General features: G+C 41.9%; 1 protein-coding gene across 1 annotated transcript; it reads right to left on the reverse strand.

The window, feature by feature from the left end:
• Window positions 1–2953: 2953 nt before the first annotated feature.
• wnt3 (wingless-type MMTV integration site family, member 3) lies at window positions 2954–24802 on the reverse strand. Its single transcript, XM_036572367.1, has 4 exons — window positions 24709–24802; window positions 11429–11670; window positions 6974–7239; window positions 2954–3723 (listed from the first exon to the last, which is right to left on the reverse strand). Exons 1-4 carry the CDS (start codon window positions 24786–24788, stop codon window positions 3244–3246), a joined length of 1068 nt encoding a protein of 355 aa, XP_036428260.1. The 5' UTR covers window positions 24789–24802; the 3' UTR covers window positions 2954–3243.
• Window positions 24803–25617: the final 815 nt, after the last annotated feature.

Below are 25617 nucleotides of genomic sequence, written 5' to 3' on the forward strand. Positions count from 1 at the left end.
TTCAGAACATTTTTTTTTGTTCGTGAATATGATTTTGGCAAGGGAACCATTTGGGCTGAGACACATTCAGGCTCACATAAAACAATTAAATCTATAACACAAATCTTAATCTTGAAGTAAATGAAAATACAATTTCAGCAATTTCATTGCCAGCTGCTCCTCTTCTCATCGTGAGTGTAAAACACATACTGGAATCTGCCTTTTAATTTATCAGTCCATCATTATAGCCATACCCAATGAGCACCATCAGTAGTGAATCTTCCTTAATCATAAAGCAAAAAGTCTGAAAGGCTTTATGTACCAGAAGGTGTTGTTTTGTAAAGACAAAAATTTGTTTGGTCAGTTTTAAATCTGGTAACTTGTGTAGTTTCTTGCAACAGCCTATTTGGAGAGTATCTTTATTTAAAGAGTGTACTGTAGGTGGGGGTCAGACTTCTCAATAGGTCTCTTATCTAGTGCTTACTGTTTTGAATAGGCCTATCTTACCATTTGGTTGAGTGAAGTCAATCCCAAAAATACTCTGTTTGTTGTCTGTTTGAAGTGTGCATATTGAACTCTCTGACGTGCCATCAGCGTTGAACATAAAGTGTCATTGAGTCCTGTTCAGGAATTCCCAGCTTGTTTAAAGTCTGTGTTTTCGCTCACCCCTCTCTCTGTCATTTGCCCTAGGTGTTATAGATGCCGCAGCCTCCTGGGCCACAGACTGACGTAAGTGCTGAAATGACAGTTTAGATGCAGACATGGGGATGAGATGGTAGCAAAGAGGAGGATCATTACCCTTTATTAGAATTGCGTGGGAAACTCACACAGATTGGGACCACCATTCTTTTAACTAGTAAGGAGAAATAAGTTAAACGGTGTTACTATGTGCAGCGTATTTGAAGGTTTGGTTAGGAGGCAAGAATAGTATTTCACCTTACACTCAGCATAGTTTATAGTAAACGCATCCATAAACTATTAAAAAGAAAAGTTAATGAGAACTCTTAGAAGCAAAAGCATGAGACAGTAAATTGTTCTTCAAATATATAATCTTAGTTCAGTCATACAGATATATACATTGTATAATAAATAATATTTATAAAAACATAACATTTTCAGATGATAAAATAAAAAGGGAATTATTAACTTTAAAACTTTTTGTACAAAACTTTGGATATAGCGGGGGGAAAACAGAAAAGGAGTGCAGAAATGGCCAGTGATGGTGGGCTCCTCGCAGAATGGGGTGGATGCTAGGCTGGGACTTAGGGGACTGCGCTAATGTCTACCTTCTGCTTTTGTAGTTCAACTTAATTAATGGGATGTGCGTAGGACTGTTAGAACATGTATGGAGCCCTCTGCTTGTCTGTTGCACCACTGTGAAGCCCGTCTTTCCTAACCCTCAATATTTACCATCACACACAGTTGGGTCAGGACACCCACACCTCTTCCCCTTAGTCCAAAGAGCAGCTAAGAAAATCTTCTTCTCATCCTCCTTCTCTCTACTCTCATGTTCCTCCACTCAGTCACACTTGCTGATATTCACAAAGCTTCTCAGAGTAACAGTGCTGATCTAGGACTAGATTTCTCTCTTATGTACAGTGATTTTTCTGACACATCCCAGATCCTAAATCAGCACTACTTCTCTAAAAAAACCTTCCTGAATACGGCCCGTTGACTCTGTACCTCTTTTCTGTAAAGCCTTGCCTCTTTTCTATATAGCCTCTTCTTCTGTGTTTGCTTTAATACACATACACAAAAAAGAAAAAAAAAGGGGCACCCACGCCATCTGCGGATCAGGCTTAAATCCAGATTTTTTCCCCAAAATGTTTGTTTGAAAGATAAGATGGTTATAATTCCTAGCATTAGTGTTATTAGTCATTCATTTCTGTAAGTGCAAATATTACTGTGTGAGTGGATCCACCTGAGGTTCATGGGGGATTCTGTTTTGTTTACAATACTTGGGTTTGTTGTTGGTTTTACTTATACCTGGAAACACATTGGCTTTGTTTAGACAGGCAGTCATTTTTACACACTTGATCTGTTCCTTGATGTCTCATCATCATCATCATGATCATTATCTACAAAAAAAAGGACAACACATGATGGAAGATCAAGTTGAGCTCAGAGCCACAGTCATATGGATGCAGTCATTTCACTGAGTGATTCCATGCTGATAGCTTATCTAAACACAAATTCAAAGACAAGAACCAAATCAGAATTCAGCAATACTGACTGCTGTCCAAACGTGGCCTTCGGGTTCCAATTTTCACTTTTCTCCTGGAACATATAACAACATATAACATATAACATTTCTGTTGCATGTCCCTTCTGTGACATAGATGCGGTAGATGATGTCTAGAAGCAAGTCATGTTTTTTTTTTCCTCTCTTAACACTTTTTCTGCTTGTTGAACCATGAACACATTAACTGTGGTGGACGCAGCTGTAGGTGTGTGTGTGTGTTTGAGAGAGATCAGTGGCTGGTCAGCTGATGCATGTCGGCTGCTGTCACCTATTTCTGTGCATGCCTTTAGGCTTGAACCGTGCAGCAGATTTGAGAAATGCAGGGCTATAAAACAGGCATACTGTAGCTGGCAGGCAAAACGTGGCTAGCACAGCGGGATTGGGAAAATGGGGAAGCATGGGGATTGCGTCAGTTTCAGTAGTCTAGCAGGGCAGAAAGACCCAGCCTTCAGTTACACTGCAGGCTCAGAATGTTCAGTAGTTAAGTAGGAGTGCCTCCCTCAACCCCTCCTTCTCTCACCAGCCCCCTTCAGTTCTTTCATGTGTGCGTAGTGTGAGAGTGTGTAGGGCAGATTCAGTTTCAGCCGCTGGGCCTTGTGTAGAGATGATCAGAGAGCTAAGTGTGACAGGTAGAGTCTACATGATACCAGAAGACATTGAGGGTTTAGGTAATGCGTTATGCTTTTTCACACAATGTGGCTGTGTGACTTACAAACTGAAATAAATAAAAAAAAGGAATGCAAGTGGAATGATAACGGTCATCACACGATTATTATGTGATTCTTCCTCGGACCTTTGCTCCAGTAGAAAGGGGTTGGCAGTCATTGAAGGATGTTAAAAAGTTCCAGTACAGAAGTGCCACTACCTACTGTTTGTGTGTGCTGTGTTCGTCATGGTGATACTTATGAGCATGAGAGTGCGATGTGCAGGGGGTGCCTGCATTCTGAAGTCCTATGTCTCACCGTCCCTTTTTCACTCTCTCCATGTCCGCAGTCTCCCACCCCCCGCCACTTTCCCAAGCCTCATTTGCACGTGTGTACATCGTAGACTCGTACACACTCCTGGCAGCTGACATAGCAGCACCAATGGAAGATGCAGTGGCACTTCTCCTTGCGCTTCTCAGTTCGTGTGTTGTGGCCGCGGCCACAGCAGAGCAGGTCGCAGCCTTCAATACCATGGGAAGAGACATTGCAGACGCGATCGCGTGTGCCGAAGGAACCAGTCTCTGGGTTGGGCTCACAGAAGTTGGGTGAACCCTCGTAATACACCAGGTCTCGCTCGGTTGGGTGCTTGAAGAAGGCGTACTTCGCCCGCAGTGTCTCTACCCACCCACGTGACTCCCGGTGCTTCTCCACCACCATTTCAGATGCGCTGTCGTACTTGTCTTTCAGGTAGTCACCCAGCAGCCGGAAGTCAGGCTGTGCCCACCAGCACGTCTTCACCTCACAGCTGCCCGACAAGCCGTGGCATTTGCAGCGTAAGTGCATGTTCTCCAGGATGGTCTGGAGGGGAAAGAAGAGACACATGGGAAACTAGTACAACTAGTACAAACAGTACAGTACAATGTTCATTTTTCAGTTGAAAATGAGAGCTGTCAGGTTGAAAATGGTATGATCAATTATAATAGAAAATAAGTGAATGGCAGGTGTAAAAAACTGCATTACTGGAGTGGTTTGCCTCTACTTTACATGTAAGTATTTTCCTGCTTTAACCCCTTAAACTCTATGGACTTTGGGGGGAGTTTTTCACACTTTTTAGATAGTAGTAAATCACTGTCTATAATAATAATAAGAAGAGTGGTGATAAAGTTAAACAGAAATACAAGAAATGATTCATTTAGAATCATATAAGAAAATGACACAGATCAAATTAAAAGGTTTTGTACTTCAAGTTTGGCATATGAAGCTAACGAACCAAGTTCCTCATTAAGCAGCTTTCTGTTTTTTTGTATTAACGATCAGTATTTCTGTTTTCTCGTGATTTAATTGTAGAAAATTTTGTGACATCCACCGAGAAATAACTGACACCCAGCTGGTTAGTCTGTCTACAGAGTCTTGATGAACAGAAGGAATGGAAATATATAACAGTGTCATCAGCATAGCTATGAAAATTTATGTTTCCTAATAACATCACCTAGAGGGAACATGTACAAAGAGAAAAGCAAAGGCCCTAAAACTGAACCTTGAGGGACAAGAAATGCCAAATCTAAAAGGACAAGTGACAGAATTCCCTGCCCATAGATACTGAAATGATAGTTAACTAGCACAGCTTACCAACAGTTGTGATGCTCCTGTTGCTTAGCAACTGAGAGACACACAGCCATCATTTCCAAAAAATGCAGGGTGAACCCCCAAGAAAAGAAAAGATGTACGCCTACATTTTTCTGTCTACTGAAAACGTTTGAACCCTGTCTTTGTCGTTCCAGACATCTGTTCCTCAGGCTTTTAATTGCATAATCTACATATCAGTTGTAAAGTAGTTATATCACTTTTTTTAAGATTAACAAACCTACGGTTCAAGAGGTTAACTTACTTAATATAAAGATTCTAAAAATTTGCTAATGAGCTAAATCACAGTGGAGACTGATTTGGTATGGACTGATTGGAACTGAGCTGTGGAGTGCAAGGAAGCTGGCTGGAGGGCTTCTTACAACCAGATTTCAGAGAGAATGAACCTGTTTAAGTCTCCAACGCCAGACCATAAGGTCTTTCTGGAGCATGAGATATGTTGCCTTCACTATTCACTCTGGGTAGCATGACGTTTTGCCTCAATGTGTTAATTAATCATGGCATGTAATAGCTCAGGTCAAGATTTACATAGGATATGCTGCTTCTAGATCGGCACAGCTTCTGATTAGGGTTGGTTTAGTTTTGGTCAGGCCCTGTTTGATGGGCCCAGCAGGATACAGGTGTTGTGCAGCTGCCAGGCCCACAGACAGGCCTTTGCAGTGCTAATTCCTCTTCAGAAGTCCCGCTCATGCGAGTGCGCCGGTGGCACTCTGCGCCTTTGTTTTGGTTTGTTTGCCTTAATTCCCTGGCTATATTTAGCTGTAGAATTCCCCAGCTGCGGCGGAAGGCAGGTGTTTTTGTGGGCCCCTGGGGGGCCAGCCGGGGCCTCTGACATCATGTCCCGAATTCGTTGGGCTCACAGCACCTCTTGCAGCCTGCTGGGGAACAATAGAGCGTGAGAGGCAGGTGGGGCAGCCTGGGGTCCTGACAGGGCTGCCTGTCTCGGTGCCTGCCCCTGTGGTCTCTCCCTGCTCCTGTCGAGCACAGATCAAAGGGCCGGGCGTGTTGCAGTGTGGTCTCGCCAATTGCCCCTCAGCAGCCTCAGCACTAATAGACTCCAGCGCTGAGCTCTGACAGCGACAATGATGAGCGAAATCCCGAGCCTTTCCTCCCTCCCGCCCTCAAACCACTAACTGCGTTTACACCTCAGTCACGGAATTCAGCAGGGATGCGAGACATGTGAGGCATGAAAGGATCAGGGAGGTAATTACCCAGTAATTTCAAATAGAAATACTCATTTTTGGGGTTAAAAGGCTCTCAGAAAAGAGATCAGGCGATTCCTGACAGTTGATCTGTCATGCATTAACACCTTGAACTGTGGCCGAGACCCACCCAGGAACAATAAAAGCAGGGCATTGTTCATTGTTATAGGACTTTAGTACCTTTTTATTGTATTTTTTGGGCTAAAAACTGCTTTGAAATGTACGTCTAAATCTCATCTTATTTTATGTCAAGCAGTTCTCAGTTCTGGTCCTGCATATTTTAGTGTTTCCCCTGCTCTAATACACCCTCTTCAACTTAGGAAAGGCATGTTAATAGGCTGATTAGTTGTATTAGGTGTGTTGTAGCTGGAAAACACCAAAATAAGCATGGCAGGAGTTTCCCCAGAATTTATGCAGGGTGGTAGACCTTTTACACCTATTAGAGTTGTTCTGCTGATATAGTATTACATAGTGATTAGAAGGCCACAGTTAGTAAATTTAAATCAAAACAATTCATGTGTGACTTTTGAGTTTACTGTTCATTCTGGACCAAAGAGTAATTTGCATATATTTCTATGTAAATGTATATTAATAGTGCTAATAGTTCATTAAAACAACACTAAAATACTGATTTTACTGTCATGTCTGCAAGTAAACTAAAATAGATGTGCTTTTGATTATTAAGGCTCAAATAATTCTATACAAAGTTCATGCTTATTTCTGCAAACATTCAGCTTTTGCTAGTTTCCTTGTCAATAAGCTGGCATAGATGAAATACCATGATGAAATATTTTCCACTATTCAGGGTTACAACACCATATTTAAATAAAACTGTCCATGATATTTCAGTTGGCACTAAAACATTTTGAATCTGAAAGGATTTGAAATTCTGTGATTAAAGCCTACTGTGACTAGACACTAGAAGACTCGAGCTAAAGAGTTCGCTTCTGACGCACACTGCTATATGAATTATCAGATGCATACTGGATTTGAGATCTCTTAGTAAATGCATCTTTCCATTTGAAAATACAATAATAATTTTATTTTGGCTAAAATATTAGTGCATACCACATAAAAGCCAAATGCTAGGAAGCAAACATTAGCCTGTATGTGTCCTATCCAAGTCAGGTGGCGCATGAGTTTGGCCAAGTTTGGCCAAGTTTGGCTGTTCAGCCTATTTATGGGTGGGGAAACACAGGGTAATGCATGCTGTTTGAAAAGAATTTAATAGATTAATCAAATGCTCTGTTTTTTGAGCTTACCATTCGTCCAGCTTCATTATTGTGCCGGTTCATGGCTGAACGTGCATCTGGTCGGTTTTCTCTGGCGTCAGCAAACTCTCGAGACACCAAAACCCCAAACTCAGCATCTTCGCTACAGCCACCCCACTTCCAGCCTTCACCTGGTGGCCCTTTGTGGTGTGAATCACAACCACACATGGTGGAGGTGCCCTCTGCGCATGAGCGGGTCACTGCAAATGCTACCCCAGCTGAGGCAATTGCATGGACAAATGCAGACTCTCTAGTGGCTAGAAAGAGAGAGGAGGGAAAAAGACGAGGGTGCATTAGAAAGAATACCTTGTAACGTATTTCTAAAGAAGAAGACCATGTGCCATGACTTTATCTAGTAGGGTTATAGAAATTGAGACCGGTCTTAAGACAGCAGATTGACGGTCCTGATCTTGTTGCGGTTTTCAACATTATTCCTGTCGTGGTCTTGAGGTAAGGAGGACACATAATGTTTTTAGAGACCAGTTGAGTGGAAGGTCTCCTTTATAGTATTTTTTTTTTCCAAATCTGAAACTGCATCACTGGCTTGTTGCTTGCATTGCACTGTGGCCCTTTATACCAGCTGTGTATGGCAAGCACTGGAACAGTTTTTAGCTTTGAGTCAGTTTTTAGATGCTTCCTATAGAAACTTGCGCAATACTTTCCTACTGTGAGATTATTCATTTGTATGTTCAAGGAACCTGTGAAAAAAAACAAACAAAACCAGAAACACTATGTTCTGCCATGTCACATTTGGATTAAAATAAGCTTGTGTTAGCTTCGTTTGTACTGTTTAATATTTATTTTCAGCAATACACGTTATGCAGTAGGCAAAAATTTCTAGAATCTAAAGTTTCACTAATCTAACGGAACTATTTAGGCATGTTCCTTTTGAATTTATTTTTAATATTGAAGTATTAAATACCAAAAGTTTTGAATAAATCCTAGCCCACACACACACACACGCGCATTGCTATGTAGATTCATTTTGCTATACAGCAGCCTTAATATCAACAATACATTTAAACAGAACCAGTCTTTTCTGTACATGTTCAAAACAAAGGCTGCACTCTGATTGCCTAACTGCGAAAACTGCCCCTGGGCATACAGCAAGACTGCAGGGGCAGTGCGCTGCTCTTGAAAGTAATGTGTTTTATTTCATATAGCCTAATGTTAAGATTGAGAAGATTAAGCAGAAGGCACTGAAATATATTTGAACCTTGCCACCACTTTCCCACAAAATTTAAAATGCAAAGTTGGACCAATACTGGTAAATAGGCTAGGCTAAGCATATATCATTATTATGGTATCTGTCATGTATAATTAATGTAAAATGTTCTCGTTTTCTTTTTTGATTATTCTGGTCTGGCCTTGTCTTGGACCACTACAAAGTCTTGGTTTTGACTTTTTTACAGTTCTCAGTGCTGACTCTTACCTCTATTGGTCTCAACTACAACACTGGGATCTACCTCCAACTGTCCCTTTGACTACTTTCCAACAGCATGCCTTGATTTTTTTTGTCTTTGTCAAAGACAGTGCCGTGTCCCTGTGGCTGTGGATAATGCAGAGACATTCGGCCTGCTTTTCCATCTGAAGGCCTACTGAGAGTCTCCCATCAGACAGTATCTTAAGGGCATAGATTGTTTTCTGTGATGGGCTCTGAAATATTGATGGAACTCAGCGCCGTAAAGACATGGACCTCTTTGACTGGACAGGCTCAATTGTTGGACATGCCATTTGCGTCTAATGCTAGCTGGGGTTTCAGTGACACTATGTTATCTTAAAGGCGCGCTGCTTTCTGTCCATATAGTGTTTCAAGAATGCCCTCCCTGGTTTGAGCCCTGCGGCCACGTGTGTGAAAGCTAGCAATAAGCCTGCGTGTTTGCTTTCTGAAGGCATGTGCTGAGAGATGGTGTTACGCCTTCTTTGAATGCAACAGCTTATTATGTAACCAGACACCATTGTTTCACAATCGTAGCACACTTACTTGTGGCTCGTTCAGTTTTTCTTTGGACCCTCTTCCCCTTTCCCTAAAGGCCCAGAGGAGAAACCTTGCTGCTGCTGCTGAATCTACACATAGACGTTGCAACCCAGCCAGGCTCTCCCTACTGATGCCTGATCACACATGCACACGCATCACATCCAGACACTCTTCCCAAATACAACAGACATTCCAACACCACCCACCCACCCGCACACACACACACACTCACACACTCGCACACTCACTTCGACCTCCCATCCCGAGAACATCTGCACTTCTCTTAAGGGTTCCCAGATCTCAGCCTGGTTTCTCAAGTCTTAGAAAGGCTTGAATGCTGTACGGTTTGCCGTATGTGAGCCAGCGTGCACAAAATGCACTGGGAGGAAAGCAATGCACACACATATGAGTGTTCCAGCACTTTTGTGAGAGGGGAATTTTTCAGTACAACAAACACGTGTTGCAGCATTTAAGTGTTTACTACACCCTGCTTCTCTCGTACATTCCTGACCTGTGTGTACCGTCAGTCTCCAAGGTAGTGTGAGAGAGAAAAGGTGAGTGGAGATGGCCCTCACTGACCAGGCTGGGAGTGTGACTCATGATGTTGTCAGGTGATTTTCCCATGATGCTATCTTGCTGTCACGCAAGGGTTTAGGTCAGCCTTTACAGCTGACTCATTCATTTCACAATTTAAATCACATTTATTTTTTACAAACCTGCATAATAAGATATGGGTGGAGCCTTCTTCAAATTAGCATGATGCTGTGTATTTGCTGAACGTGCTAAATGTCTTTTGTTTTGTGTTTTTATGTTGTATTGTTATGAAGCCTATGCACACACACACACACACGCACACACACACACACACACTGCTCTTTTCTCCTGATGTTTGTGTGTTTGGGCACACACCTCTCAGGGTGGGAGGCCAGAATGAGGCCCAGTTGGTTCTGGCAGGCCCAGCTGGGTTGACTACAACAGAGTGCTGTGAGCTGAGGGCCCCAGGAGCTCTGGCCCCGAGCCAAACGGAGCGCTGCTCCCGCTACCTGCTGGGCCCATGAATCCGCCTTTGTCTCCCTGGTGTCACACTGTATTACCCACACAAAAGGGCCCAGCACCCCCACACCCCCACAGCCCAGCTTAGCTTTGCCCAGAGCCGGCCTGGCATTCCCAACAGGAGCAGCCCCCCCGCCCCCCCACGGCGACATGCACACACCAACCATGAACCCTGAAGCCTTCCTTTTTCCTTCTTGCCCCAGTTGGATTGTTTCTTAAATAAACCCTCAAATTAATAAACGTCTGTCTCTAACATTTTCGTAAAACCACTGCCTTCCCAGTGTCTTTCCTTTCTCTCTCTGTCCTTCTCAGTGCCTGACCTCTCCCCCTCCTCGTTCACCATGGCCAACCTCCCTCTGCCCATCACTGCGACCCCCCCCACCTCTCTCCCTCCGTGATGGGGAAGGATGGGAGATTCCCTTTCAGCCCGTTTTCATGACACAGTCAAAAGGGCGTGTGAATGGGGCGTTCGTGGGAGCCGGGCTGTAAGAGGCACACAGAGATGGCTCATGCTGGCCTTCACGCACAGTAGGGGTTGAGCGGAACCCCCCACCACCTCCCCACCCCAGCCCTTTTCTATTGCTTGTAATCTCATTTGGCCTCAACTCTCTCTTTCTCTCATTCATTCAGACACTCACTGCCTGGCTCCCTCCTGATACATAGGCTAACACTACTGCTGATCAGAGGGTTGCACATCTTCACCCTCAGGGACTGCAAGAGAGAGATAGGCCACCTCAGCTCTCTATCTCTCAGCACTGTGTATGCCGTTTTAGGTTCCCCATTGTTTTTCCTTTTGTCTTTTGTTTAAGAAGTGCAGTGGTAAATGAACTAATTATATTGCCTTTCACAGTATTAGTATTAAACAGTGGTTATAGAGTGTCAACATATATCCGGAGAATTTTCAGTGACACCAAATGATGGCGCACGTACAGAGTAAGCTCTTAATTACTTCATTTCTGAAGTGAGATTCTGAGATTATTTACAAGATTTCTATTATTTATGGTATAGGTAATGCCTTTTTCTACATAATTTAGGCATACAATATGTATGTAATCATCTGTTTAAAAATCACAGAAGTGAATAATTACTGCATATGTAAATGCTCTGCAAGAGTAAGAAGTGTTTTGATGAGATTGCTGCCAGCACTTTTCACCAAGGGCACCACCCACTCTGAAACTTGTCTAAACCCTCAGTAGCTGCTTTATTAGTGCCGTATCACTAGTGAATGATCATTCTGTATCATCTGTGCCTCATTCCAATCACACAGCCCCAAACTGTGTGTATTTTCTACACTAAATGTAACTTGACAACTACTTGCATATTTTCTGCATCAGAAACTCTGTACCTTTGCTGTAGTGTTCCACAACATAAAATCCACAGATAGACAACAGACATTCTGATTCCAATGCTTTTACCTTTGTCTAGAACAGGGCCGAAGATGGCCAGGTTGTCCTTTATGGTGGTGCAGTTCCATCTACGGCCACGGAACTGATGCTGGCACTCTTGGATGCCCAGTTTGACGCCCTCGGCCACGCTGGGCATGATCTCGATGTAGTTGCGGCAGAAGCGCAGCTGCTTGGGCACCAGGCCAGGGATGGAGCCACACAGGATGGGCTGGGAGCCCAGGGATGAGTACTGCTGCCCCAGAGCTAGGGACCTGCAATAGGTAATGGGGGCACATGCATTAGATCCATCCTGCAACCCTTCTTGAGTGCACGTACTAACTGTGTACCTCTTAAAATAGGGTGCCTGATGATGTATGGAGTAGGATTGTGACTAAATTGTATTTTTATCATTAATGCGAAACTCTTTCTGGATTTTGGAGATACATATTGTTAAGGGATGCAATAACAAATGAAAAATGTGCAGAGTGAAAGGACTGAGATTTAGTGAAGGCATGTAAAGGATGAAATAGTACAACTGTTAGAGGACACTGTGTAATTAGGGCTAAAATTTGCAGTTTCTGCAAATGAAAAATATTGGACTGTTCCTCTAAATAACAAAGATGCCTCTACAGATACTCCCTGTTTAAAAAGAGAAGCAAGATTAATTCAGTTTAATAGCTTTTGTGTTCCTCACAGACTGAGACACCATGGTCAGAGTTAGACTCCATTAATCCAGAAAAAACAGCATGGCTATCTTACATACAGCTGTGTTCCTATGTTGATATTAGAGCACAGTTTCATCCAAAGATGTTAATTTGAAGTCATTGACTGAAATATTTTCATTCTAAGCCATCTTTTTTATCAGCTTGTATTTAACTCAGCCTCACTTTAACTCAACTTTCACTGAGGTAACTTAACATAAGTCAGCCGTTTGCTCACTTCCCTCCATTGCCTTATGGTGTGTGCGATTTTGTGTGCGAATGTGAGTGTGTGCAGCAGCTGAGTGATAGCTGACAAAAGGCATTCCTGGGAGCAAGCGCTGCTCCAAACGGAGGGCTGACATCTGCCTAAACACGGCCTCTGTACCACCACACCAAAACAGGCATGCCAGAAACCATTACGCTTTCATTCACATAATTCATTTTAATTGCCTTATTTTTTGCCCCTATGTTAGGACAAAGAAGAAAAGAAACCCTATGACATTTGCCATACCTGTGTTTTTACATGCTTGCTGTTATGACAGGCTCAAACACAACTGCACTCCCACCCTCTTGACAGCGCTGCTGCTTTTGCCATGAAATGTGTGTGAGACATTTTTTTTTGTTTTGACTGTTTATTCATGTATGCTAAACACATTTTCACACCCCTCTCATTCCTCTCTCTCTCAAAAGTGTTATCAGTTGTATACTCAGTGCTGTAAATTGTATATGAATAGGGAAGAAAAGTTGGAAAAGGCTTGGCACTAAAGTAAAAGAATCTATCATGAATTTCACCTCGTTCCATCCTCATTCCATCTAAATTCAAACTCTTGGCAGCAACACATGAGCCTAAGGTCACCATGCCCAATTCCAGCCAAGCCTCAGCTAGAGGGGTATAAAGCACCCCAGCATTGGGCTATGTAGCAGTGGAACTTCGTTGTCTGGAGTGATACAGCACCATCAGTGATCCTGAGCAAACCATCCAACAGTAGAGTAGAAGCTGTTACTTTGGCAAATGTGGAAAATACTCTTGATTTTGGAACAAATATTGGATAATCAAATATTTTGTTACTTATATATAGTGTAACTTTTGGACATGTAGTCTACCTACCTACCTGCCTGCTTGCTTGCCTGCTGACCTACCTACCTACCTATTCATGTATTGTTGTGTATTATGTATTGTTGCTGTGGATCGTTTCAGGTAGCATACTAGTGCATGTCTATATGTGCATCTGAGCCGGACCCTGGGCCTCTCAGTGGTGACGCTAAAAGTCAGTATCACTGTACTCTCAGCCACAGCATACAGACCCTGTTTGGGACCTGAGGGGTCTCCCAGTGCCCCCTGTGGCCCTCTGCAGGATCAGGAGTAAACAACCCCACTGATCAGAGAGCACTCACTCAGCATGACCTCATGCCCCCGCAGGGCGCAACCCTATCGCCAGCACCAAGCCTACTGACAGCACCACTGCAGTCGGCCCACACAAAGGCCTTGCCATTGAAGTCAGGAGAGAAGAATCCACCTCAGAGGCATCTCTACTTCTTCCCCCTCCCCCTTTCCTCACTCACTCCATCCATCCATGTACTTGTCCCCGTGTTTGATGTCGCAGAGCTGAGCATTGTCAATACCCTACCATCTATCAGAGAGTGAGCAAGAGAGAGAGAGAGAGAAAGGGGAGTGAGGCTTTGTGGAGTCTTGACTGCAGCTTTCACTGAACAAAGCTTTGATACCTGAGACTTGCGTCAGCTGGGTGTGCCGCCACCTCATCCACTCCTGCAGTGGGCCAGTATAATTGTGTATTTGGTACGCGTGTGAAAGAGAGAAACAGAGAGAGTTGAGACTTTGTGCAGATAACCCACCAGTGGGCCCAGACTTCCATCCATCACTCTCGTAACTACTTATGTTTCATATTAGCTTTGTTGTAGTTACCAAATAATTCGTAGTAGTTACTCATTAAGAAACCTGTAATTTAATGGGTTAAACTCTTTTTTTCAGCCAAATGCGTTTTAGTGCCTTTAGTTTTCCAAAAAGTGACCCCTTCACTCATATTTAAAGGATTTTAATTCCTCTGTTTAATCGCATGCTGTATTTATCAGTTATCCATAATCATTTTCTTGGAGCTATTACTTAAGCCCATACAAGTGCCAGATGAGCCCCTGCAGTGGTGCTTACTGGAAGCAGAGCTCCCTCACCCTCTGTGTTTGCTGACTGAGTGAGTAAGTGGCATAATTACACAGTCTGCTAACTGTGTAACTGTCCATTAATCTCTCACCCATATGCATGACTGCTGTGTATGTGTGCGTGCTGAGCTGAGCTGTGGATGCAGTGTGAAGTAAAAAACAAAGGTTAAATGATGCCAGATAGATAACATAGTTACCAAATTAAACTCATTTTGTTTTGCACTGTATTTTTCCCTTGTTTATTTGTGTAGACTGGTGAAGTAAAATTTTGTAATGTGTGGCGTGTATCTTTTGGCATAATAACAGCTGATATTTGGATCAAGCTTGAACTAATGGTTTAGGCAAAGGCATGTGCATGCATCTGAGAGAGTCAATTACCAAACCGCACAATGCTTTTGTGTGGACAGGAGCGTGTTTGAACTGCGCACATTGTGTGCGTGCTGTGTTTTGTTTGGGAGTGACGCGCACCACTGATCCTGAAGTGGAGGCGAACGGGGCGTCCTGTTTGTGGGCGCACTGCGTATGAATTGCAGAATTTCTTCAAGGGAAACGCCTGTCGATGTGTGTGGGATGCTGTCTCCGATACACACTGACTGACAGACGTATACAGGTATACACTGGTATACATTGGAGGTGTAGGCCTAGTATACGTGATACACAGGTATATACTCTATGGCTGCACTTCAAGAAACCACTAGAATTTGTGTATATTCACTGAAAAATGTACAATAATACCTAAAAGAGATTTACATATTTGGCTGTTATTACCATTGAATGTGAACAAAAAGTAATTGATTATGTTGTAACACAATTCTGAACTGCCATGGAAATAAAATTCTGCCTCACTATTCATCAGGGTGGCTGGCAAATTGAAAATGAAAAAAGTTGTTTCTTTTTTTTTTGCATTACACTGGCATTACAATAAAGTAATGGCAGGAATGCCTAATAAGAAAAAAAAGTTTAGCTGTTGCCAGCCCAGTTGCCTGTGGCAGAAAAAGGTCAGCACACCTTTATGGTCTAGTCCAAGGCTGTCCGAATTTGGCCCATTTTGGGAAATTTGATTTAGCCCACTAGAGGGTCACCCTAACCCCACTGCTTCATGCAGTAAAATATATTTTAAACTATATTTAACTTTATTAAATTCTTATTTACCTCAAAACTTTACAAAATATAGTGTAATGTTATAAAATACATTTTTAAAAACCTACCTAATTTCTTAATTTGTACATTATTTTGTCTTTTTGACCCCCGATTCACCACAAACATTGGATTTTTTGCCCCTAAGACAAAAGTTTGGGTACCTAATTTTTGTAGTTAGGCAGACATTTTTAAAGTAACACAGGTATACATTTTTAGTCATTATGTGCGCTCCGTTGGAATCAAACCTTTGATTTTGATGTTGTTGGTCATACTGTACCTGTTGAGCAATAGGACCACTATTACAAACTACATTGCACCACTGGTTACACACACATGCTCTCCTGAAACGGTTCAGCATAGATGATGAGGGGCAGCAGGCCTTGACCAAGCAAGAAAAACATTTACTGGATCAGCGCTGATTTGGGGTATCCGCCTCAATGAGGAGGGGCTGAAAAGCTGTAAGGTCTAACAGGTGCTTGTCTGAGCAGGTCAGAGGGCCACCTCCAGCCTGCAGGCTTTGCCACCCTCTCTTTCCCTCTGTCTCTCTCTCCCTCACTGTCTTGCTCTCACACATCTGTGCCTCTCTCTCCTTTCCCTCTTCTCTGTTACAGTTCCTGGTGCTGGGTGGGTGGCAGTTTTAGTGCTGTAAGAGAAAAATAATGACGCAGACTCATGGGCCATCGCAAACCACAGAAATGAAGTATATGAAGAGAGGGGATTCCTCTGTACACAAAACAGATCAGGGTGTCCACGCCAAAACAATCAGCTCAGGATTAAGGCAAGTCCTGGCTCTCATAGAAAGACATAACACGTAATTCCCCAAAAGTGCTCAGCGTTCATTCATTCATTCAGAGAGGAAGAGTAACACTTTCCCCTTAGCTTTTAAAAAGACAATTAATTATGCATCCTTATTTGGAGGGAGTGTATAGTGTCTTGTGTTAAAGTATTTAACGCCTGTAATCAACTCCTTATGTTCATATAACCCAAACGTTTGACAGGGGTTTTTACATTTATCATTTCATCCCAAATTTACATTTATAATGTAATTTTTTAGGTCAGTGAGTTATGTTCAGGTCAGCTGGCTAACATAAACCGTCCCTCGCTTTGCTGTGTTCACTCATTCCTGCTGAATAAAGGAGTGTGTGTGAGAGGGCTATTTAACTCTGTGTCAGGAGAATTCAGAGGCTCTTTGAACTTGTGGATTGGATTTATGACATTTGACCCTTGCAGCTCTCAAAAAGGATGCCTTGTTAAAGTAGTGCTTAAGTTCATTACAAGGCCATGGATTGGGACTGCTCCCGCAGGCATTAGACAGGTCAGAGAACAGTCACCACTCACCTCTGGCGATCTTCTGCTGACCTCTGCAAGCTAATACATGTATACACATATCATAGACATACAAATGTTTGATGTTGGATATACAGTAAAGATACACTAGATTTTTTTAATATATATTTTTAGATGGAAACTTTTAGTCTGGAACAGTGTTCCACTTTGAGAAGCATTAAGTGGGCCCTTGAAAAGAACCCTGTGGACTATTCCTCATTTTTCATATCTTCACTCCTCCAGAACAACATTATTTAATAGAGTCCAGCACCACCCTGTGTTCCTATCTGAAACTATAAATCATTACTGATTAACACATTAAAATGCGTGCCCAATGTACGGCACTCTAAAAATGCTGATGTATAATTATGTAGTTGTATTCATTATAGTATGGAAAGCAAAAATGTATTATAATTCAGCATTTTACTCTTCTGATTATTGTACAGATGACCCCTGCTGCTTCTCTGAATATCCCAAGAGCTGTTTCTAAAACTTTCTATTGACAATTGATCAAAGCATCAGTGTGTGCACACATCCCTCAATAACAGCAGACATCAGAAGTCACAATTACATACTGAACAATCTGCCACTGTGTAATGTGTTTTGTGCGACGAATCAAGACAGAAAGTTAAAGTGGAAGACTGTGCAACTGTGCATTTTTGGGCAATAAGGCACCTCTGCATGTTTTAAAAGTGAGGAGAGTGGGTTTGCCCTAGGCTGCATGACCAAGATGAGGCCCAGAGAGAGAGAAGAGAAACTGAAAAGAGATGAGAGGGATTAGAGAGAGAAGCAGCCTGTCACAATCCATTTCTCTCTCTCTCTCTCTCTCTCTCTCTCTCTCTCTCTCATTTTCTCATTTTCCCGAGGCACTGTTTGAAGCTTCATGGAAAGTAGGGTGGTGTGTTGTTAGGAAGGGTGAGGGTGGGGGGGTTGTTCTGTTGCTACTTGCACTCATCGGCACTCCCCCAGCTTGCAATGCTACATAGAAAATAGTATATAATCATGCTGCGCTACAACAGACTACAGACCCTATAAACATAGAGCCAGATTCATCTAGCATGATGCATCATTAATTGTAATAGCAACAACCTTCTCTTTGGCCTTTCTATAATTACACCTCATTGTTTGGCTCCTTATAATGAAGGGTCACAGAGTGTATGGTGTCTCAGTAACACAAGATTGGCTTTAGTGCTAAAAGTCATGCATAGCTGTAATTTACTCCACACAGAATGTTTCGCTCAGTGCCGGTGGCAACATTTTTTGATGTGACAAGGCAGGCGAATCAAAGAGGCCGTCAACTGTATTTTCACTTCGTCGCACTTTAATAAATGCCAGTCATTCTCAAAAAGGTTCCTGCATGAATGCACTGGCACTTCAGGTTTCTAACACACCCTAAGTGCTAAAGTTAGTCTGCAGATTATTCTGATCCATTACATAGAGCCGGAATCAACATGCAGGCCATGGCATAACCGATCAGAGTTTTCTTCATGCTTGTGACTTGTGTACAGATTCATAAACTGTATTGCTATGGACCTTTGTCCAACAGTTATGGTCACATTCATACTTATCTCTATATATACTACTATACTAGTGAACTTAGGAACAACAGTGAGTGAAAGGGTGAGTATGGTGTTAAGAGATGCCGGCTGGCCTGAGGACGGGGTTTCTCCTTTGTGGTGCCAATCGAGGGTGAGAGTGCGAACACAACCTCTCAACTGTACTCAGTTGTTGTGTTGTGTTTTTCTTTCACCTCACTTTTGATTTGCAGGCCAAGTGCTCAGGGCTGATCAGATAAAAAATGACAGAACTCCTGAAAAATGTTCAAACCTGTTTTCTCTCCCTTCCTGCTAAATCCCCTCCCTTCTGCGTTCAGCGGAGACTCAAAGTTAGCACTCGGGACGGGGATCCCCTCCAGTCAAAACAGTGAGCTTCTGCCTGCCCGCCTGCCCATGTTGCTGCTAACCGCTGAATCTGTCAAAGAACTCGCAGACTAACAAGGCTGACAAACTGTGGAGCAGCCTGAGAAGGCACATACTTTTGATTTGTGCTCTGATTAGAAATGCACCTCCAAACCTTCTTGACTGATATATATAATAGGCAGCTTTTGAAAGGAGGGGATGCCAGAAAACTCATCCTGTCGATGTGCACTGCCCATCAAAAGTTTGCCCTGCCTTCTTTTGAAATTTGAATTTTCACAGTTACTTTTCAATTAATTAAGGAAACAGTACCTATAAAGTAGGAAAGTAAGGTAATAATCCATACAAATGATTTGGTGATACAACACAGCTGTTTATTCTTTATTTATAATTTGTAACATTCTGCGTCAAGTTAATCAAAGTGTCGTCCTTGGTGCAGAGAATAGGTTGTGCCTAAATAAGGATTTGACAGAATTTTTCCTAAACTGTTGTTTAAATCACATATTGAAAATCTTTTGATCAAGAGGTGGTTTAAACATCTGAAAGGTGTCAGTGCTTGTGAGTGCTAACATGACAACAAATGTTAAAAATGTGTGGGGTTTGGCATTATTCCCAAGCTAATACTGTCACAAATACAGTCTCAAATATTTACAGGTGTGATGTCATCTCAAAATAAACCTGGTTAGTCTTTGATGTGATACATTGTTGTAGACCAACCAAGAAAATATGCCCATTTGTATTGAAAACTTTTTGAAATGCTAAATGTCCCCTAATCTTTTAATTGGCAGTGTATAAAAGCTTTCACTAAAACAGTGTGCACTGAGACTGGGTTATGCCGGTTGTAACAGGTGCCCATCTTACTATAGATGCCGATCTTACTCCTTGCTTTGAGATCAGTAGCTTAGCTTAGGGATGACCGCTGGTGAAGACACCGAGGCATTTGTGTTATGAATAATTGGTTGTAACATGACTTGGAGCTTTACTTGCTACATAATGCAGGCTACCATATTACCATAATGCAAGTTTTGGAAAATTGATATTTTTAGTTATATTTAATCACTGCTTTCCTGAGCCTCGAATGCAGCTGGGATGATGGCACTTGAACAAATGTGCTCGCAGCCATGAGGTTTAGAAGCAGTTACTGCGTGTTCCTGTGTGTGATTATCTCTATTCACTGCTACTTTTCTCATGCTTTTTTCTGTTTCTTTGGCCTCCTTCTGCTTCTTTTGCCTCTCTTTATAACCTCCTCTGTGTGAGTGTGTGAGGATGACCTAAGTGATAACCCTGTAGGCCGGGATGATGCACGGGGTGCAGGTGTAGCTTCTTAATCGTCAGTCCCTGAATGAGGGTCTGTGGGAGTGTGCCTTCTCACTATTATTGACCCACCGTACTTATGAGGCCTCCACTGTGTCTGTTATACATTTTGTCTGCATATCTATCCATCCATCTGGCATAGAAGCCTTCTGTTGAGTCATTAGCCCATATTCATGAAACTTCCCAGAGGTAACAATGTTAGGATCAGTCTTTGCAGCAAACACAATTATGTGGGCTGGCCAATTTAGAAAATAGCAAAAAACAGTTAAAATGTGCCCTAAACACAGACTGTCTATCCATCCAATGGCAAGCTCAACTTAAGAAATTAGAAATTGCAGTGGCATGTATTATATTGTTTGATGATTCTTGTAGTCATTAACCTTGTGCTTTTATTCATCAGGCTTGTGGAACTAACAACTGTAGATAGTAATTCCTTTTCCCCGGCCACTGTGGCTCTATCTGTGTCTCTGGGCATTGATAAGTAGCTCTCTCCCTGTATGCTGTCTGAGAGCTTTACCCCGCAGTGCTTTTCACCCTCTCCGTGTGACCGCGCCACTCTCCATAACCTCCGTTATTGATATTGAACCTATAAGTCTGAAGAATAACATTCTTTATTGCAGCTTATCTGTTAGCGTTCACCCTCCCTCTCTGAAGTGGCCAGACTAATGCCTAAACATCCTTGATCCTTTTCACACCGAATTGCAAACGGAGGATTTTCCCGCACTAGGTATCATTAAAGCAGTCCCACTGGCTGTCATGCAGGGGGTGTCGGGTGGATAATGACATTCCTGAAACCCAGAGATGGCTCCTTAAGTCCTATTGAAGGCAGCAGGAGCAGGTCAGAATCCCCAGTGACTCCTCAGGGCTATCTGCTTCACTCTGTCGCTCTCACCAAAAAGGAAAAGAAAAATCACAACTTTTGAAATCCTGTCTTCCTCCCTGTCTGTCTCCCTTATTATCTCTTTTGTCTTCTCTCTTACCTGTCCATCCAACACATATTCAACTCCACCATGATACCATGATATACCTCACAATATACCTCAGTACAGTGGGAATGTTCTATAGTAAATGATTTATATAGTCCCTACTGACAGGAGATAAATCATCATGTACAATATCTGATCATGCATTTGGCTGTCAATTGTTCAGCAGGGTTGCAATCAGTTGCTCATTTAGATGTGTAAATGGCATGCTGTTGCATGCAGCACTGCATGTAAAATGAAACATCAGCTCACTGCTTCATCCATCGTGAATGGTGCCTTAGTCAATTTGGAGATAATAAAAGCTACCGAGAAGAGACGTGCTTACAGGTCAAGCCTTGACTTGATGGTTTCGGGTCAGTTCCCTTTGTTCGACTGTGTGGTAGCAGTAGTCATGATTGATAACAGATGAATAATTGCCTTAGAGGCCAGCTGGATACGAACGGGTGAAAGTTTTCGAGGTGCTGTTATGGAAGAAAGCCACAAATGTTCCTGTCTATCTGGTATTCAGAGACATTTAGAACGACTGCTTGATTGAGTTCTAGCATGAGCACTCAGTCATCATCTGTAATGCATATGTAAACAAACAAGGCCAGGCGAGCTGACAAGGTTCAGTAGCTTTCCCTTCTTAAGGGATGAACGTAATGAGTCTATCTGTGTTGTAGAGACACACTGTGCTGTTAGCTTACTGTTTGTGTTTTGATAAGGCTCTCCCTCTGCTTATTAATAAAGTCTTTATCCAATAGAGGTAATAGTCTAAGGATTGAGGGAGGACTTAATAGTTGTTATGGATGTAATGATCCAAGGCCTTCTCTGACAATCCCCGAACTCTATACTGATATCTCTTGTATATTTAAATAAGTATGTCTCACTATGTGGAATCATACTTCTCTGTGTGAAGCCGTATGTACATATTTACATTTTAACTATAAACAAAAAGAAAACGTGATATGAGAAACAAATGAAGCATGTGAGAAAGTAGGCTACTGGATAATATGCAATTTTAAAATGATCATTGTTAAAAAGCAGTAATGATTGTGGCTCGGTCATGCCTGATCCATTTGTTAAGGTCAGTATCAGTGCCTATACAGATCCTAATTATTCTTAAGAATGACCGAAATAGCTATTAGTTTTTGATTAATTCACTGGCTATTAGAGGAACCTTCATTTTCTCATAAGCTGACCAGTTTAGGGAAATCTTAGAAACATTTGTTTTCCTGTGTGTTCAGTTCATAGGCACATATTAACTAGTTTATGTTAAGTCACATAAAGCATCATGTAAAGTTAAAGTCCATAACCAGTCTCTGCATAAATCACCTAACACCCAGATCCTAATCAGTTTTATGTTTGGTCTATTAAAATACAACAACATGCCATTCCTGCCCTGCCTGTTGGCAACTGAACTGCAAATTTTAGAACTTATGTAGTATTTACAGCCTTCGACTCTGAAAAAGAAAAATGGATTTGTCACCTACTAGGTATAATCTCATACGAAACGATATGATGGCAAACACTGAGTACTTTGTAGTTTCTTAGAATTCCTACATCTTGAGAAGCGTATGACAAATTATGTATTATGACTGAAGAATGACTAATAAGCTGGAGGTCTGAGGTGTTTTCTGAGACACGACTCTAAAAAGGTTAATCAAATCTGTAGGTCTGTTATTCTGTATTTGTGTCATTTTTATGAATTTTACCAAGGTTGAGGACTGACTTCTATCCCTGAAATTTCATTGAGTGATTCGAATGTGATGATTTTTCCTATTTTTTATGATCTTAATACTTTTTTAAAACACAATTCCTGAATGATTGTATGACTCAAAAGTGATGTACAAGGCATTATGATCAGTATGAGTACCTGTATTTTACTATAAGTGTTCTTATCCGGCAGTTCATTACTTCATGCAATTGCAGATTTACTTTTTGCAGAATTGTTTTCACCTGCAGTCACAACACATGCACACACATGCTGCTGTGAAAATCAGATTCTCTGTTTAGAGAGCATGTGTGTGTGTCCTCACTCACCTCCACACCTCACAGCCCTCTGCTTCCCTTCCTTCCTTCTCCAGCCCAACAGCTAAAGAGTTTGCTTTGACTCTTCAGCACCTGCCTACTCACCTGAAGCCATGTACCCCTTTTCATCTCTCTCTCTCTCTCTCTCTCTCTCTCTCTCTGTCGTTTTTTCTTTCCCTCCACTTCAGATGTGTTATCCAAATCAAAGAGACCGAGCATTGTTAGCTGGGATGGTGAACCTTATACTACTGTCACATCTGTAGAATTTTGAAAGGCGCAGCTTCAGGTTGTTCACATACACATTGTGCCACTCTTTGTCACGGCCGTCTCTTGGCTTTGAACGCCGGTGCCGGTGTAAATTCGTGCTGCCATTACCACTTCAGCCCTGTGGCCTGTGTATGTGTGTGTGCGTATGTATGTGTGTGTTTGGCAGCTCTTGCACAGTAAACGAAACCAGAAGATGCTGGTGGTTTGGAATAGGACAGGAGTGAGGATCACATGCTAACTGGGACTATTAGGGCACATTAATCCTGACAAGTATTGTATTGGGAGCCAGTGAGGCTTTTGTCATATGCCTACGCAAATACTTTTGCAAAAAGCCTCATGAGGTCAGTAGCATACACAGACCACTAGGATACATTTATCCTGACATGTGTTGGGAGCCAGTGGAGTTTTTTGTCATAAGCCCACATAAATATTTTCAGAAAAAACCTCATGAGGGCAGCAGCATATAGAGAAAATGAATTATATATATATATATATATATATATATATATATATATATAAATATAATATTGCAAATAACCTACTATTTGTTTTCATTGAACATCAGTATAAGTAAATTTTGCACCATTACGTTGGTAAACAATACCTTGGAATACCGTTGCTAAAAAATGTCATCTACACTAGTAAACTGTTCAGTATTAAATTAACTGATTCTGTTTGAATTTAAAGATTAAATCTGTGATTATCTATGAGATTAAATCTATGATTTTAATGTTTGAAGCCTTTTAAAAAGTGCAGGTTGCCAAGTAAAATCTAGAATATAGTAAATGAATTCAGTAAGTGAATTATGAATGTTGAGTTCCAACTGAAAATCTTTTGTTAATTTTGTTCATTTTTAAATTTAATTTTTGTTTTATTGACATTAAATAATCAGAAGAGCTCAATCTACTTTCACATTAAATCTCAGTGTGTATGTTGTTGCAGGATCAAAGACAAATTCGGATGCAGTTTAAAATCATGGAGTGCTGAGGAAGAAGTTGAAGTGCACTTAAATTGTTGGGCTACAGAATTTAGAAAAACTAGATACAGGGACAAGAACTAATACCCCAGTTACCACTCCTAACACGGCAGGAGCGCTGAGGCTACTCGCGAAGATAACAATATAGCCTCCCTCATCAAGCTCACCACTGTCTCAGTTCTCAAGTCTGACCAAAACTCCTAGTTCGTCACATCCCACCTCCAGCTTCACTAAACAACACTTCTGCCTTTTTGCCCAAAATATTAATGTGTGTGACAAACAGACGTGAGAGAAAGTGAACAGCGAGGAAAAGACAGGCTAGCCTTTTCCGTTCCACCAGAGACTGAGGTTAAGATTCTTTGGACTGAGCAGAGAACATTTTTCCACGCAGTCAACTGAAAGTGTTCTATATTTTCTACCCTCTGAAAAATGATCATTGACCACCACTCTCCCTATGCTGCCGGAGAAATTGATGCAGAAAGTGGAGACTGTAGCTACTCACCACCAGATGGGATAGCCTCCAAGCACCCGAGAGCTGGACAACCACATGCACATTATATATCCAACAAGGTACAAATCCATGAGGTATGTCTTGTGTCGATGGCAAGGTCTATTGATCAGTACATAGGATTTCCAGAGAGGGGGAGAAAATGAAGTCCCAGTAGATCTTAAGGAAAGGCTTTGACGGTTAGAAATTCAAAATTTTAAATAAAATAAGGTAAAGAAAAATCTTCTTGGTTTATTTGCTTTTTTAAGTCGGGACAGGAAAGTGTGTCTGTCTCCCAGTAGTTAGAGGAGTAAATGTCTCACACACTCGCACACACGCTCCTACCCGTCCTCTCTATCCCTCCCTCTCTCTGAGCTTCTTCCCTAAGGTACATATCTTTTTCTCTCCCCACTTTTTTTCCCCTCAGGATGTCTCATCCAAAGGGCCAATATTAGAGAGAGAGAGAGAGAGAGAGAGAGAGAGAGAGAGAGAGAAGATGAGCGAGGTTTGGAGATGTCAACTGGCAAGCCAATCACAGAGCATGGCCTTAGGTTACGCAAAAAAAAATTATTATTCCTGCCCATCTGTCAATCACACACCACCCCTGGTAATGTAGAAAATAAAGAGAGGGAGAGAGAGGAGGGAAGGTGTAAGAATGAAAAGATGGCAGCAATTGAGTTTGACAAAGGTTGATATGCCTCGCTGAGATATATATGCATGTAAAGGAGACAATATTTACAGTTAGCTGTGTTGACTTCAGCACTTTGGAACAGTCCATTGGTAAGAGAGCAAATGGCTGCTTAGAGCTTTTAATAAGCTTTTATCTCAACTAACCAGTCCTGATACTTGTATATAGAAGGATTACATGCATACATACACAGACACCCTCATGCACCCTGAGAAATCCTGGAAAATTTGGATGGT

The sequence above is a fragment of the Colossoma macropomum genome, unplaced genomic scaffold (assembly GCF_904425465.1).
Source record: "Colossoma macropomum unplaced genomic scaffold, Colossoma_macropomum, whole genome shotgun sequence".
Classification (NCBI taxonomy): Eukaryota; Metazoa; Chordata; class Actinopteri; order Characiformes; family Serrasalmidae; genus Colossoma; species Colossoma macropomum.

What these genes read in the sequence shown, in the direction of transcription:
- wnt3 (XM_036572367.1), bottom strand. Translation starts at nt 24,788, where the DNA reads ATGGATTTGTACCTTGTTGGATATATAATGTGCATGTGGTTGTCCAGC. An exon ending in GGAGGCTATCCCATCTGGTG is followed by an intron (nt 11,671 to 24,708) that starts GTGAGTAGCTAC and finishes TACCTATTGCAG; the next exon opens with GTCCCTAGCTCTGGGGCAGC. An exon ending in ATAATGAAGCTGGACGAATG is followed by an intron (nt 3,724 to 6,973) that starts GTAAGCTCAAAA and finishes TTTCCCCTCCAG; the next exon opens with ACCATCCTGGAGAACATGCA.